Source organism: Rhipicephalus microplus, chromosome 3 (genome assembly GCF_043290135.1).
Source record: "Rhipicephalus microplus isolate Deutch F79 chromosome 3, USDA_Rmic, whole genome shotgun sequence".
NCBI classification, from domain to species: domain Eukaryota; kingdom Metazoa; phylum Arthropoda; class Arachnida; order Ixodida; family Ixodidae; genus Rhipicephalus; species Rhipicephalus microplus.
This window is the reverse complement of record NC_134702.1, coordinates 24,247,521-24,264,617: the sequence shown is the minus strand read 5'-3', so window position 1 is coordinate 24,264,617 and position 17,097 is coordinate 24,247,521. Positions and strand designations below refer to the sequence as shown.

Sequence of the window (17,097 nt, the reverse complement as noted above, 5' to 3'; positions counted from 1 at the left end):
CCATAGGCAGTAGCATTGACACTGCATATGAAATTTTTAAACCTTCCCATATTTGCTTCTTGAATTTAACCAAAGCCATATATGAGTGCCCTGAAAGAATGAGAGAGCAGTGTGGCTCAATAAAATGTTGAATGAAACACCCAACATGGGTAGAAACATCTGTTTAATAAGAAGGTTTTATCTCAAACTCTCAGTGATTGCTGTTGAACATATTTGCAGGTTTATGACGACTTTCAGTTCAAGTTGTGGAGACATGGCATTTCTATGCGCTCAACTGTACAGACTTAAACAATGGAGCCAATTTTGTTTAGTGTCATGTTCTGGCTTGTTCACTTTTATGAAAGAATAAGCAATACGAAATAATTTTATTCAACATTATCACAAACAATAAAAGTGAGGTACCAGCCCAAAAAAACACAAAAGCACGTAATTAACATTTTATATTCAATTTTGCGTGCTAAAAAAACACGCGAAAGGCAGGGAAGCCGTCTGGCAGTCGCTTGGCTCAGCAAGACGTCAGCTTCCAAGCAAGTGGGGCATTACCAGACGATGCACTTCTGCTCGGGGTTCATGATGGTGCCAACACGGCAGCCAAACGCCTCCGAGAACCGCTCGAAGTTCATCAGTGGTACGATGGTCCTGCAACACAATGCAATTAGTGCTCTCGGCAGCTGCTCCAAAGAAATGGGTCTTTGAAACCTCAGAGTACTCGGCAACTAGGCAGGACCGAATAATGTAGCGCAGGGGTTTTCAAACTTTCGGACCTTGGGGAACTCCAACGGCTTTGCCAGAGTGCCGTGCAACCATGAACTTTTTTTTTTGAGCATGAAGACAATAAAAAGCGAGGGGGGAGAAGAGAATTAGTAACACGTCGCTCTGTTCTCATTTTTTTTTTAATATCGAAGGTCATCGCAGTTGATGTAGAACTCCCGATGACATGACTTGCGATTTGCCCCTGCACCACCCCGTGAGTCGTGTAAAGCACCACTGACCACTCACTGCATGCTTCAGTTGGCTGAACCATGCCAACTATAAAGGACCTATAAAGGCCCATTTTATATTGTGCAAAATAAAGAAGGTATGGCAGTCGCATAGCGAAGCGACTGTCGACCGATACACCGGCCGTAAAGCTAAGCCTACTTGCCTGCGTAGCCTACGGCTCGCACGAAGGGCCATGTCGTACGCATATCAAACTGACAAAACGCAGCAGCATATCACTGTACATGAAAAAAACTGTGCCACGTGATCGTTTACGCGCCATGAGCCACGAATAAAGTGTCGAGATCTCGTTTGAACGCTCGCAAGCATACCAGCGCTCAGAGCGTTTTGCCACTGGTCTGGAAATTATGATGTTTAATAGCGTGCACTTGTTGTCGAACCTCTAGTGCTGCTTATACTAGGGTCCCAGACTACCCGCAGACACCTGACGTGACGACATGGCGTTCGATGGATTGTTAGGGGGGCCCTGCAATGCTGTTTCAAGTAGCCGTGGAATGGATTCAGTAAAGGAGCTTATTGCCATGCTCAAATCAGCCAGTTGCTGATACAATGGCTGTGAGGAATAGTATTTGAGCTTGTTCCATCATTTGTCGAGAGGAAAAAAAGCAATTTTTAGCCGACTTGGAGAACTTATTGTGAAATCCAGGCCACCACCGGTGATGTGCTGTAATTGCCGTGTTCTCGGAGCCTAGTCTGTCTGTTCGCAGCGTTTTCTGACCATGCTCAAAAAGTGTTGCAGGGCCCCTTCAATTGCAAAATGCAATGCAAATTTACTTCTCTGAATTAAAAAAAGTTGGCTGCTATAACACGGGTAAAATGGGAGCGGTTCACAATAGTTCTGGCCGCTGGGAATCAGTGGTCTCCGCAGAACCCAGTTTGAAAACCTATGATACGGCGGCCAGAAAATGAACATGAAGGTTCCGTCAGGTTTAGACAAAATGCGATGGCATGTTGATCATTCTTTCTTGCTCGCCAACACATGCACTATGCTAGATTTGTACCTTTGTGAAAGATAGCTGTACCACGACGTAATGGCAGTGTGACATTATGATATACTTCATTGGCCAACAGACGACACAGACATCTGCATTGAAGTATCCGACTGCTGCCTGCTGGATACCACCAAAAGCTTGGTACAACAACTTTCGCGAATTGGTGAACATAGAGCCCTAGTTTGAGGCTTTGGCATAGTTACAGTGGCATGATAGAAAGGCCGGATATAATTGCTGCAGTGCCATTATTGAGCGCCACTGTGTTGCATTTTTACTCGTCAGGCACTAAAAACTTCTTAGGGGTGCCCTGCAACACTTTCAGCATGGTCAATGTTGCCGACCGGTAGTTGAGACTCCTGAGAATTTGTGGGCCATAGTGTACGATGTGACCTGGAATTTACAATTTCATTGCTCCTCTTCACAAATGATGCCATGAACCCAAATGACGGCTCCATAAACCCAAAGCCCATGGCCAGTGGTCGATTTGAGCATGGTGAGCTGCATAGTTATCGTGGCCGCCTCAAGGTGCTGCCATGTGTCTGCATGCAAACAGACTGGTTGTAGGTTTTTGTTCCCTTGTCGTGCTCTTCTTCCCCCCCCCCCCTCCCGGTGTGTGGTTTTCAACGCACTGGCTGGTACGAAAGGAGGGAAAAAGTACTTAAAGCGTGCAGCAAATTCCTGTAGCTCCGTTTCTACTTGACGGTTTCTAAAAACTTTTGCGGCAGTTCATTCGTGGGGTAAAATGAAGCCATTCGACGGTAGCTTAAAAAGTGTTGCGGGGCCCCTATTAAAGATTGATTATTACTGCGAAAAATCGAGGTTCACCTTTCTGGGGCCGAGTGCTTGGAACCTTCGGAATGCTAATAAGTTTGCCAATAAACATCTTAGTAGAATTTTCAAGTTAGTGACCAAAACTTCATGTTGTCCCCCACCCCGTTATGCTTAAACTTCGGTGTTAGTTACAAACCCGGCTGACATGAATTTCGGTCTGATAGAAATTTGTAAGATTCCCCGTCCGAATTTCATTGTTTGCTATAGGCCAACACTTGGATGTTGCAAACACTTTTCCACCTCACTGTAGCTGACACGAAGTTTGCTACTAAAACCATCAAGTGACAGCCGAGAAGCGGGATTCGGAAGCTTCGGAAGTACATACGCAGCCAGCGCGCATGTGGTCAGGACTGTGGCTATCATTTAACGAAACCGCTGTAAACGAAACTGCATTCGCTGTCGATGCGATCAGGTATAATGACGACAAGAGTGCTTGTGTCCAACTCGTACAGAGTCCAAGCAACGCTGCTTTCCGGAACTGCTACGAATAAAAATGTGGTAGATGCGATCATAGATTGCAACGAGTTTTGAAGGTACATAGGGGGCCTATGCACTCAGATTGAAAATGGAACTACCGGTTGCCGTAGCAGCTGCGCAGGAAACTGCGTTCGCTATTCACACAATCACCAATAACGAACAAGTATCTCGAACGGTATACGGGGCTAATGCAGCGGTAGATTAAAGGCAACAAAATTGATCATAAAAGGGCACAAGGAGTTTGTGTTTTTGTCACTCCTTATGACTATGGCGGAGCGGTTTCGGGCACTTCGTTTTCAGTTGGCCTCAAACAAAGCTTTGACACATGCAGTTTGCAGCTGCCAGCGGCAACGCCCCTAGTTATATGTTTATGTGTGTACTACTAATAAGACTTGTGCAAGTTCCTTCTGTGGAAATAAATATTTTGTGTATATAGTGGCTTGAGAATGGGTTTTGCTAGTTTTATTGGCGACACAAATAGTTTTTGCCCCCCCCCCCCCCTTCACGTTATGTATCTCAGGAATCCTACTGTCTTTGGTCTTGTCAATCTTACCCTTATAAAAGAATTGTTGCTGCATAAACAAAATAATGATACAATTTAACTTCATATTGATTTTAAATGCAACTGCTTGTTCAACCTTTGTGGCAATCACCTGTAGCGGCTGGGTGTCGTTTCTCGCGGGTTGAGGTAAGAGTACATGGACCTCTTGCGGGCCACTTCACACCTCGACTGCAAAAAAAAAATAACAATTGTGTCATTATTCTTTCTACGCATCAAGAAGGTGATTGTCTGAAGTAATTGAGAGTGCCTTGGTGTTCTACTCTTTGCGTATGCCGTATGCATGGAAACAAAGTTACTTCACAGTATTTGGCAGATTACGGGGTACATGAATGACTTGGATGCATTCGCACTTGACAACAGTGTATCTGCACAAATTTCTACTTTTACTTTAGATATGCTCTAATTTCCTACATTAATGAGGTAGATATGATCTTGCTAATCTTACATCTAACTCTAATCTGATCCAGAAAAGGCCTAGCTAATCCAGCATTTTAGTCTTATCGACTCTGTAACTATTTCTAGTATTATTACTAAAACCTGAACACGTAAGCTAATGTAGGTTACTTAAATATCTTGAATGCAGGATGAAGTTTCACCTTGAAGCTTGCTGCATTTAACTTTTTCTTTAATATTCAGTTTAGTTTCTGAAGTTCTAATTCTTAAAGCTCAGACGCATTTTGTTTAAACATTCAAAATCATGTTTTGCGACAGATCCTATATAACAAGATACTGGAGGTTTACACTTACAAGCGCATAGGCGATGAAGAAAATTTGGTCCATTGTGTACGGCTCCGTACCGGGAATGGCGTACATGCCGTAAAGCTCCTCGTACTTGATCATGTACACGCGGTATGCCTGTTTTCAAACGCGCACAAGAAGGACAGTGAGCATGCAAATACTTTAGACCCAACGAACAAGCAGCAGTCATTGCCAAGAAAAAAAATAACATACATAGAACCGAGGCAAAGTGCAGTGACAGGCCAGCTGCTCTGTTATAATGCCATTTGTACTGGTGTAAGAGCAGCCATGCTTTGAGGAAACACAGTCTCATACTGACCGACATCAGAGGCCTGCAAGATGCTTCCCATTTGCTGTCAGCTAAAAATTGTATGTTATCGCTTATGTTATCCAACCACGATTGATAAGAAAACTGGTTGGTTGTTGCTGTTCTCACACTTCTATCGAAATGCAATTATGATACAGCTGGACTGGTATCAAGTAGGAGTTTTAGATGCATTAAGAGTGCAGACTTATCAAGATGTCATCACATTTTATGCCGTCGCTTATTATGCCTCGCCTTACCTTGAAGGCTTGCCTCAGTCCGGCATTGTCGGCAATGTTGATTTCGAGCGTGCCATTGATGCTCAACTATAGAAAAGAGTATACCATTTGAAATGAGTAGTGAAGCAGTCGCAAAGAATGAACAGCAGTTCTTTAGAGTGCATGATTTTTATTTTACATTACACTGTGGTGTAACATACATTTTCTACAATATATGTTCTTCATTTCGCTCTAAAGTAGAATAGCTAGCTGTGCCGAGAAATAAGAAATCAAATAAGCATATTTGAAAACCTGTTGGCAGTTGTAAAAATTGAAGCAAGAAGCCGTTGAGAAAACTAGAGACAGAAGTGTGGCCAACTGGGTATAAACATTTTTAACGGTGGATTCCTTCAGCTGTTGCACAGAAGTACAAAAGCCGAAGTCACAGCCTCATCAGTGCATTTGTGGGGGGACTTGCTTTTTAACAGTCCACAGAGGACTCTGGTGGTGCTTAAAGAGCCTTTGTTGCCAAAGTGCATACATTCAATAATGAATGCAGCGCTTGCTGCAATCGATAAGCTGGTGTGTGCAATTAACGTAATCTGTTCCTGTATGCTTGAATCGCAAATTTAGATTATGGCTGGTAATATGAGTGCACCCGGCATCGCCTCAAATTTATGCGCTTTTCTGCCTGTTTTAAATTTCAGAATTTCAAAAATTCTGAAATGTTAGCATCTGCATGCCTATCTGAGCTTTCACAGCTTACAAGAAAGAATTTGGTGGAGCTCGTTACTGTCCTCAATATCACCGCTGATTATTACCATGATGTCCATAATTGAGGAAACGCCTCAGTGATCACATTTGTTTTTAACACCATCACCTTGAGTGTGCGAGGGCGTGCTTACCTTCTTACCGGTGACCGGGTTGCTGAACAGGTCGTACTGCTCGAGCAGGCAGCGCGAACCCGTGATGAACTTGCGGTGCGTCTGCCGCGTCCACCACTCGACCAGTTTGCCTCGGTCGTCGTACATGGCGCCTGCGTTGGCATTGTTAAAGAGGTCATGAACAACCCTTCAGAAAATACTGCTGACAGCAGACACTGCTATGAACATCTCTGCCAAATCTTGCGGTCGTGCGCGTCTCAGAGAGTTTAGAAGCGGAGTGCGAAGTTGATACTTTTTCCTCAGACGCCGTCTTTATACAAAAGTCTGTTGTGCTCACTTTCTTCGGAGCTGCCATCACCTGTTTAACATCGAACAGCAAATATTATGCTATATGTCAATGGCCGACATAAAGGGCCATTTAGATCTGATGTGTTTCCTGCCACGAGGTGCTGGCGTCGTGCTCCATAGCCTGTTAACAGTACGTAGTGACCTACACGGGAATCCCTATCGTAGAGAGCGATCGCGTTTCATTACACGCTGTCAAAGTCATGTGCTGACGTAACTTGCTTCAACCGTGACATCTTTCCTTGTCAATAGCAACCAGCACTCCCGTCAGGACAAGAGACGAGCGAAGGTGCTTAAGGAATGTAACAAAACCCTGTAACTTCCCTCATAGCTGATGGATTCAAGAAGTTTTCCGGCAATTGATTCGTAATGCAATAAATTCCCATACAAAGGTCATTCAATGATTACTTAGTAAATCTTTTCATGACCGCTTTGAGAACAGCTGAAGAACTGTTACAATTAAAGAAGAAGCTGGTCGAGCAAATAGTTTTGATGACACAACGTGTAGAGTCACAAGCAGTGCTTCATTGGTTTAAAATTCAGTCGTAGGGCGTAAGTGTGCATGTTCCACCAGAGCAATATCTTGAAGCAATTCAACACTGTGTAGTTGTGCTGCAATGAACTTCCTTTTTCTTTTTCAATTTTTGTTCGTGCCATGGGATCCCTAAACTTTTGCTCGCTATAATACAATGCACAGTTGCAAATTATTATGGCCGACTTGCCATCAAGAATTTCAAGTTTTTATTCCAGTTATTAGTACAGAAAAGGGAACGTCGTACAAAGCAGATAGGCAGGAGGAGGTACGAAAGTGCAAGGCTGCAAGGGGACCTCCTGTTCAACATTGTATAACAAACCTTATTCAATCAGCCATAACAGTGAAAACAGGAAAATGAGTAAATTGATTTAACAAAATCAACACTAAGATACAAGTAAAGAGTGGCATAAACAATATTACAGGAAAAAAACATAAACCATTCATCGAGCATTGTTTGGATGTGAGATGGCAATGAATTCCATACTGATAATGCTGAGAAATGGGCAGCGTTGTAATCAAAATTAGTACAGATAGCAGGTAGTAAAAAATTTCTATTTGAAGCAAACCTAGTTTGGTTGAAGCTGTGCAGAGCATCAGGACAAAAGGCACTTGATGGTACAAGATGGTTCAGTGACTTGAAAAGCATGATAATAAAATATTTTACTAAACTAGCAGTAGGAAGTATCTCAAAGTTGTGAAGTAATGATGATGCACTAGTACAATATGAACTGAAAGTTATTAGTCTAATGGCTTGGTTTTGAGTGTGCTGAATGGGAGATAAGTAAGTTAGGTATTATTTCGCCATGTAGTGATGCTATAAATAATATGACTGAATAAAAGCATAATTCCTTTCACTTCATGCCTCAACAGTGCTCAAAAATTGGGCAACTATAAATGTACTTAACCATTGAAGTCACAATGTATGTGGATGATACACTTTTAAATCATGTGCTCTATAAGTTCAATTTAAGTACTGTCCGATCTAGTTGATGGCAACATGACCAGACAACACCAGTACGAGTTTTAAATATACATTACACTAATTTGCCCTTAGTTTTCCGATTTTGTAAACGAACTTGTAGAGTACGTTTATAGAAAGGATAGAAAGCTTTAATTTAGCACTTGTGCTCAGTGTATCCGTACCGTGTTCTCCGAAACCATGTGTGATTTCCTGCCCAATGATGGAGCCGAGAGCGCCGAAGTTGATGGGCCTGGGAGGAGGAATTGTAGCAGAATGGAAATGCATCATTACTAACATTTCTCAAGAGCTGAAGAATAATTGTAAAATGGGTGACTTACGGAGGCATGTCCAGTAGAAAGAATGGGTACTGGATGTAGTCAACCGGCAGAACTACCAATGGGAAAAGGGAAATTTGTGCATTGCTTAGTGAAGACACTAACAACAGTATGAAACCAGGTATCTCAAGTGTACAATATGACTGTGTTAAGCTGCACTTATGCAGAACACAAGCTGTACCTCCTGGAAGGTAGCATATGTGCAAAGTATAGGTTTGAGCATCGACGACAGAAAATGATGCAGTATTATGGACAAACTCAAGCTTAATCTTAATAGATATGCTGCTTATGTTCGCTAAGCGTATAGTGTGCAATAGCCCAGCCGATGCCAGCAGTCTTTATTAAATGAATCGTGTTTGTGACTTACGAACATAGTTGCCAAGATGGCTGTAGTAGGTCGAGCCGTCGACGCTGCCCGGGTACCATCTGGAAAATTTATTACAATAGCAAAACATGTCGTGGATATGTGTTCCATCAATCGATGCCTGAACAACAGTCATTGGCTCACTCCACGGGATTATGACTAGAGAGTTTTGAGAGATTAATTCTTTCCGCAAAAGCTTTCAGACGCTGGGGCTCTGCTACAAATGCTGCAAAAAGAGGGTAGTATGGCTCCTGCAGCCATCAGGAGCGACATTACTGCATAGCTTTTGGAACAAGATGGTACAGTGCTCTTGGTGTCGCTCTTTGCCTTCCGTTTCTTAATGTTAAGTCTTTCCTTCACTTTCGTGCTTGCACTGCAACCCTTTCCAATGTGCATCAACTGAAGACGAGACCTTGGACCTGTTCAAGAATTTTTTATCCCTATGCTTCTGTATTGTTTGGATTTCTGCTTAAATAGGGAGCACATACAGAAAAGCTACACCCATTCTTATAGATCCCATCATAATATGATCTAATATCTGGGGTTTCAAGTCCCAAAACAACAATATGAATATGAGAGATCAATCCTTGATCTCTCGTATTCCAATATATGAGAGATAAATTCTTGATCTCACATATATTAGATGGCGTACTGGAGGCCTTCTAAAATTTCTACCAACTGGTGTTTAAAAGGGGCCCTGAAACACTTTTTTGAGTAACCATGGAATTAATTCACTGAGAAAATGATTGACTCACAAATTCAGCACCTTGAAAAATTTTAAAAATCCTTCCAGTACGAGTGGAGTTACAAAGATTTGTCACGCGCTGCAATCGCATTCTCTCTTCTCTTGTCTCGACGAAAGCGCTGGAACCTAAGCAGGGAGGGATTAGGGCATCAACATTAAACCGGTTTTGCGGCAAACCCGATTATCCAGTTATTCGATTTGTCGGTTATTCAAATTCGAAAACCAGATAACCGGATTGACCGGGTATTCAGTTGGTTATTTGTTTAACAATACCGTGATATTCGAATAATCGAATAACTAGACTTTTATTTTGTAATGCTAGCATAAATATTCGTTTTTCTTGGATTCTCGTGTTTGTAGGAAACATTGCTACCATTTGTACAAGTCTGGTATGTGCTTATATTGACCTTCTCACATTGTTCATTTGTCTTAATGTGGGGACATTACCTGAGTCACTAGTGATTATGCTTCTTGAAAGGTAGCCAATAATTACCTATTTACAAACATTGCGTTAGTTATGAATATCCGCAGGGTGCGAAAGTGCATGCGCGGTTGAGAAACTGGAAGTCCTTGCATGGGCCATTAGTGGTTACGTAAGTAATGAATTAACAAGCTGTGCATGTTATGTCGGTGCATATCTAATAGCGCTCAAATTTTCAATAGGCTCTTAGAGAAACTAAATATTCGTTTCTGAATATTCGAATAACTGGGTGTACGTTCATTCAAACCGGATAAGCAGAATTCCCATTTCTTTAAGTCTGGATACCGGATAACACTTTCAAGGCCGGATTCACTTTTCTACGGTTTAACCAGATAGCCGGTTTGGCGGATACTTACAAGCCCTAGGAGGAATGGGAGGGGCAAACAAAAAATTTCACGCGCACCTCCTGACCGAACGCGCCATGTTCAAATCAGCCAATAGCTGATAGATGGGTAATTTACTATTTATTTATTTACAGAGTACCAACATCGCCATATAGGCATTACGCAGGGGGAGGGGAACAAAAAAAAAACAACAATCCGCACAAATGAATTTGTAGCAAAATACATAAACGCACATAAAAACACTGTATAGTGATTGATTCCTGTGTTAAAGTATATATCTGGTGCAACAGTGAAAGTAATATATCTGGTTCAACAGTTTCAGCCGTAGTTTCTGTCTACGTACACGTAGCAAATCCCATCCCAAAGTGGCCTTTATTTTATGAAACGCTGGCGTTGGGGCTATAATTGCCGCTTGATCCTGAAGTTTTTCTATTTTATTTATAAGATAGTCTTGGTGGAGGTTGCATACTACCCATGCATAATCAAGTATAAACCTGACCTGCAAGAAATATGAATTTTCCTTGATTTCGCGCATCGCCTGTTTGAAATTCCTTCGAATAAAGTATAATATCCTACTAGCTTTTGCTATGGTCATGTGTTTGTTCCGTGTAAATTATTTAGTAAAAATGAACACCAAGATACTTATAATCGCAGTGTGTGTTAATGAGTACGCCATGGATGTTATATTGATGAAATGATTTGGATATTTTCCTTGAGAAGCTCACATTGGAACACTTTTTAATGTTTAAATTCATTTCCCATTTTTTGCACCAGTCTGCTACGTGATCTAGGTCGGGTTGCAAAATGCGAGTATCAGATTCAGTCGTGATTTCAGTCGTGATTCAGTCGTGATTGACGTGTGATTTTCTGGCGGTCCATCGAAATGCAACCGTCGCGGCTGGGTCCGAACCCATGACCTTGTGGTAAGCAGCCGAGAACCACAAGCACTGTTCCGCCGCCTCGGTAAACTGTAGATTCCATCGCCCCGCCGCGGTGGTCTAGTGGCTAAGGTACCCGGCTGCTGACCCGCAGGGCGCGGGGTCGAATCCCGGCTGCATTTCCGATGGAGGCGGAAATGTTGTAGGCCCGTGTGCTCAGATTTGGGTGCACGTTAAAGAACCCCAGGTGGTCAAAATTTCCGGAGCCCTCCACTACGGCGTCTCTCATAATCATATAGTGGTTTGGGGACGTTAAACCCCACATATCAATCAATCAAACTGTAGATTTCATCGGCCACGCGCGGAAGTCGGTGAAACATGCATGCGACACAAGGAGACGTACCCGAAGTCCGGAGCCCGCCGCACGTTGCGCAGCTTTGCGAACGAGATGCGGCTGTGGATCTGCAGCGCCTTGAGGAGGCTCACGAAGAACTCCTCCTTGCGGAGGTCGGGCAGCTGCGATGCGACACGGGGTAGATGCATGTGCATTAACAGGATACGGGTGGGCAGAGGATGATTGCGAGCACCTTTGCATATATAATCGCTGATAAGAAAATACACTTGGATTCTTAAGCTAAGGTAGATGACATAGAGACTTCATGAAGCCATCGCTGTTTAAACCGCACGAAATACTTCCATGTGACGGATCGAGAAGCTCAGAAGGCGCAGTGCATGGTTTAATTGCATAGCTACAGCTGTCGTACGTTTTTGTGTCATGAAACTTTGCTTAAGAATATCATTTTATCTCTGGCAACACTTTGTTGGACAAAAGGTGGGTTTGCGGCGTCCGTATACCACACAACAATAATTGTCATCTATCTCGCGTGCTTTCCTGCGTTATCGGCATGCGCTTGGTATACTTCCCTATCAAGAACAACGTACGTGTCGCTTTCGGCGTGATATAGCGCTCTTGATAGGAATGTAGATAGCGCATGCACTTTTCCTGAAATGAAACATGAAACGCAAAAATGCTAGGTTATTGTGTGGCAGAAAGTACTCCCGTTACCTTGACTGCAAACGAAGAAAAGGGCTTAAAAATGCTAGGTTATTGTGTGGCAGAAAGTACTCCCGTTACCTTGAGTGCAAACGAAGGAAAGGGCTTAAAAATGCTAGGTTATTGTGTGACAGAAAGTACTCCCATTACCTTGAGCGCAAACGTAGAAAATGGCTTACTAAGGTAAGCCATTTTCTCTCTCTCTCTCTCTCTCTCTCTCTCTCTCTCTCTCTCTCTCTCTCTCACACACACACACACACACACACACACACACACACACACACACACACACACACACACACACACACACACACACACACACACACACACACTCACACACACACACACACACACACACACACACACACACACACACACACACACGTTTGGATTTGAACATAATGTTGAAATCCAGCTGGCGCATATGCATGCGGACACGTTCTTAAAGTAGCGGGAATTAAAAGTGTACATCGATTTCATTAAATGCTGTACGACGTCCAATTTCACTGCATGAAATCGTCAAAAAGATGCAATTATAGTGCTTGGTGGCGTAAAAATGCATAAGCTGTGTGCTCAAGGTGCGAAAATAGAAGCAACGAAATCACCGATTTACTCATTTGCAAAGTGATATATCTCAGGGGCGTAAGCCAGACACGTTCTTTGGGAAGGAGCACCACCTTGTTTTCAAAAGGGGCACCTTTTGAAAATGGTCATTTCCCGCTCTCCATGCTATGGCGAAAAAAAAAAAAAGTCGGAGGGGGAAGGGGGGGGGGGGGGGCACGTGCCTGGTGTGCCACGCACTGGCTACGCCCCTGATATAGCTAATCGTTCTCGGCTACCGTTCCGCAGGTCGCGGGATCGAATCCCGGCTGCGGCGGCTGTATTTACGATGGAAGCAGAAATTTTGTAGGCCCGTGTGCTCAGATTTGGGTGCACGTTAAAGAACCTCAGGAGGCCGAAATTTCCGGAGTCCTCCACTACGACGTCCCTCATAATCATATGGTAGTTTTGGGACGTTAAACTTCACATATCAATCATTAGCTAATCGTTCATAATGCGGCGCACTTACGTCCTTGTAGTACTCGTCCAAATCTCGGTCGCTCCGGATCCACGGAGGGTAGCCGATGTTGAGCTGCAGGTGGTGGAGCTGCGGCAGATGTGTAATTGCAACTGACGAGCCAAGTAAAGACGAGGGTGCAACGTACACTTGGATATACACTGGCTACGGAAGAAGCTTGCGAGTTAGGTTAGTTACGAGTTTCGCTTGTCTCGATCGGTAGGTGCCCTACCTTGGTTGCCACTCGAGTTTAGCTAATCCTTGTACGTACATTATCTTGTAAATGTGCTATGCGTGGTTATTGCGTTGATATAGTTAAAAATTGCAAATCTGCAAATAGCTCGTGTTGGAGTAGTGTTCATCTTTAGTTGAGTGCTTGTAAGAAAACGCTCCTTTAAGGTGTTAGGGCTAAGGAAAGTGATATAATAAGAAAAATCATTCAACATACGGCTGGCATATAACGTACGTGTTTATCGTGCTTTGGACATGCTGGCCCCGCCGCCGTGGTCTAGTGGCTATGGCGCTCGACTGCTAACCCGAAGTCGTGGGATCGAATCCCGGCTACGGTGGCTGCATTTTCGATGGACGTGAAAATGCTCGTGGCCCGTGTGCTCAGATTTCGGAGCACGTTAAAGAATCCCAGGTGGACGGAATTTCTGGAGCCTCCACTACGGCGTCTCTCATAATGATATCGTAGTGTTGGGAAGTTAAACACCAAATATCATATTACACGCGTAAGATAATTCTGTGCCTCGCCCAGCGAAGCGCATTCCTCTGCCGGTGCGAGCAGCCATGTTCACAGATAAGAGTACCTTCTGCCGGGCCCTGTCCTTGGTCTCGGTGTCCATCCAGGTGTTCAGGTCGATAAGGACGGCGAACGCGTCTCGCACTTCTTCCGCAAGGTCGTACACCTGTAAGCGGACAGAGAATCGATGCTACAACAATAATAATGTTCACATATGCGCACAAACCGATCGAGGGTCTCCACGACGCCCTTTGGGGAGTGTTTTTGCCCAGCTACAGCAAGTAGACTATCTTGGCTTGCTAGATAAGTGGTGAGCGCCGAGAGAGAGAGAATAAGAGAGAATAAACATTTATTAATAACAAATGCACACTGAGCCTTCTTTGGGTGGGGCCCTCAGTCCAGGGCTCCATTGCCTTGCGCGACCCTGCGAGCCCGCTGGACCAGCTGCTGCTGTTCCTGCCGGCGTAAGCTGAGCAGTGCAGACTCCCAAGAGGAAGGGGTGGGATTGGGAATGGGAGGAACACTCTGCGGGGCAGCGCATTCCCACGTGGAGTGGTATACCTTCGGTACGGATCCACAGAAGGGGCAGTAGGAGGGGTAGAGAGTCGGATGAAAGCGATTTAGCATATAAAGGCAAGGAAATGAATTGGTCTGTAGTTGCCGCCAAGTGACAGCATCTGCTCTGTTAAGTGAAAGATGAGGGGGAGGATACGTATAACGGCTCTGTCGATAGTACTGCAGCGTAGCGTTGTAGTTTAGTGGTGAGCGCCGAGTTTTCGAAGAAAATTAAACGCAAGCAAGCCAGACTTCCGTTATTGTTGTTGGACAAAGACTCCCTAAGAATTCAAATTTTTTCTACTAACACTTGCACAGTTACAGTTCAGGCACAAAAGGAGCGAACTTGCTCTATATGTTGAAAAAGTATTGGCGCAGGACAGACTTCTCAAAGGGTGCATACTGTTTTTAGACCAATTATTGTTAACCTGCACTTTTACACGCTAGGTACAAGACTGTTGAACAGAAAACTCCTCAAACGGTCCAAACTGTTTTTAAGAGTGCAATAATCGTGCATTTGCACATTTACATTCTAGGTACAAGAAAAGTTAAGTTACTCTAGTCGGTGAACTTGCACACTCCGAGTGCAAGAAGACAAAAACGGGTAGAGTTAATTGTTTTTCGGACGAAACACTCGGTAGACGGAATGTGAACAGAGTAACCATTTTCTTTCAGTTTTTGCAGGTATAGTACAACAAATGGTGTTACATTACACCGCTAAAAGTACTTTGGCCAGAATAGAATGGACAGAGTAAACGTGCTTTATCTACTAAACCCTCTATAAATGTGTTTACGGGGTATGCGTAAAATGGAGTAGAATACGTGGTCTTAGTCGGGCTTCCAATGAGGCCTATTCCTGTAACCGCACTCTGTTACCTCACCGAGGTAAGACCTCATTTGAGGTTATCGAAGCCATGGTTTACCTTGCATGAAGAAGGACTAGCCGACCTGCTCTCACTCGATCTTTCGATAATAACGAAAAGAGGGGCGGGTGCGTATGGTATACCTTGCGGTACCGCTCGGCCGGCTTGCTTATGTGCCGGTCGAAGTAGAGCCTGCCCACGGCGAAATACAAGAGTTGCGTGGTGAGGCGCACGCATTCGCGCGGCAGTTCGATGATGTCCTGCACCAGGTAGCGGTAGCGGTCGAACCGGAAGCGAGACCGCCGAAACCGATCCATGGTGTGGATGCCCATCGTCTGCACGATGCGCCAGCCGATGTAGTTGGCCACCGTAGAGCTGCAAGGGGGGGGGGGGGGGGGGGAGAATAACGCACTTAATAGCTCGAATGCTTACTCTGTAGGATCGTTATACGCCAACAGACCTATAGTCTTTCTAGCGACCATCTCAAAAGTGGCACCCAAACCCACTAAGTTATTCGAAGGTTGTGGGCAAATAATACCCCATGTCCAGAATGTGGCACACCAAGCACGTTCCTCCCCCCCCCCCCACCTACTTTCACTCGAATTATTTCATCATGCATATAGAGAGCAGAAAATGACACTCGACTAATTTGCCGGCCCGGCAAATGTAGTCCAAGTGGCGTCACCCCTCCCCCTGAGAAAAAAATCTGCCTACGCCACTGCCTATACGCCTTACTTAACTTGTCTCTTGAATTAAATTGGTTTGCAGTAATGTACTATCTCAGTAGGTCGGCTGAGAGAATGTGTACATAGCATGTGCGCATTGGTGAATGGGTAATTCTCTTTAAATGTGATTCTACGGCGTCTCTCATAATGATGATATGGTGGTTTTGGGACGTTAAACCCCACATATAGATCGACATTTCCAATTCGTGCTTCTCATATCATCAATTCCCACTGTACGTGGAATCTGCCACATTTATTTTCAGGGACTTTAGCCGCCGCGCGCTCACTGCGCCATCTCGCTGATAATGCTAAAAACACGATAGCCCCCCCCCCCCCCCCCCGAGATGCCTGTTAACAGCGGTAAGTGGTAGATATTTATAGCTTGCCGTTTGAACGTTGAAAGAGGTACCACTCGTTGGCTCAGTGGATAACGCCTCGCGTTCATGACGCGGAGATCCCACGTTCTATGCCGTGCTCCGAAGTCTTTTAAAGACGATAGTCTTTCTTGGGGACTTTCGACGCAAAACTTTTGGTCTCTGTCTGTACATTTGTCTGTTTGTCCGCCCTTAACGGTACCTTAAATGGCATTCAAGTGGCCAAATGGTACTCCAAACGGCCGACCCCATCCGCAGCGCCCACGAATATTGCTCAAGATTCAGCGTTCATACTTGTGCGATTGTCAATTAAAAATCAAATATTCCATATATCTGCGCGTACCATAACAACACGTCAATATCTGTATGTGTGTCTCTTACTAGAGAAGGCATAAATAAGTAATTCTAAGGACCGTAGCGTTTATCACGTTGCGCTGACCATGCAGCACTTGCACGAAAAGGCAAGTGTTTCCAACGCTTCGCTAAGACGACACGGTGGTGGCACCTACCGTCGCCTTGCGTTCTACACCTTATCACCTTCGAGACAGGCGCGCAAGGCGCGCGCGCTTCGTTTTCCAAGATAACTGCCAGATAGCGCTCACGTGTGACGTGACTTGATGCGCTCGTGCGGCCCCCGCTGCACGCTCGAGGCACTCTAACGCAACGCCTCCAGAATACCATTCACTGATTTTCTTGCGCAGAAACTCAAATAACCGTTTTGTTCACTCTCT

At 44.4% G+C, this 17,097-nt stretch overlaps 2 protein-coding genes across 2 annotated transcripts; both read right to left on the bottom strand.

Moving 5' to 3' along the window:
- Nucleotides 1-425: 425 nt before the first annotated feature.
- On the bottom strand, nt 426-12,064 carry LOC119163359 (neprilysin-1-like). Its single transcript, XM_075889101.1, has 9 exons — nt 11,397-12,064; nt 8,549-8,607; nt 8,185-8,236; nt 8,029-8,096; nt 6,027-6,157; nt 5,164-5,229; nt 4,609-4,716; nt 3,953-4,029; nt 426-639 (listed from the first exon to the last, which is right to left on the bottom strand). Exons 1-9 carry the CDS (start codon nt 11,540-11,542, stop codon nt 540-542), a joined length of 807 nt encoding a protein of 268 aa, XP_075745216.1. The 5' UTR covers nt 11,543-12,064; the 3' UTR covers nt 426-539.
- LOC142802763 (neprilysin-1-like) lies at nt 12,056-15,631 on the bottom strand. The gene is made up of 4 exons (XM_075887793.1): nt 15,411-15,631; nt 13,917-14,015; nt 13,117-13,194; nt 12,056-12,064 (listed from the first exon to the last, which is right to left on the bottom strand). Exons 1-4 carry the CDS (start codon nt 15,597-15,599, stop codon nt 12,056-12,058), a joined length of 375 nt encoding a protein of 124 aa, XP_075743908.1. The 5' UTR covers nt 15,600-15,631.
- Nucleotides 15,632-17,097: the final 1,466 nt, after the last annotated feature.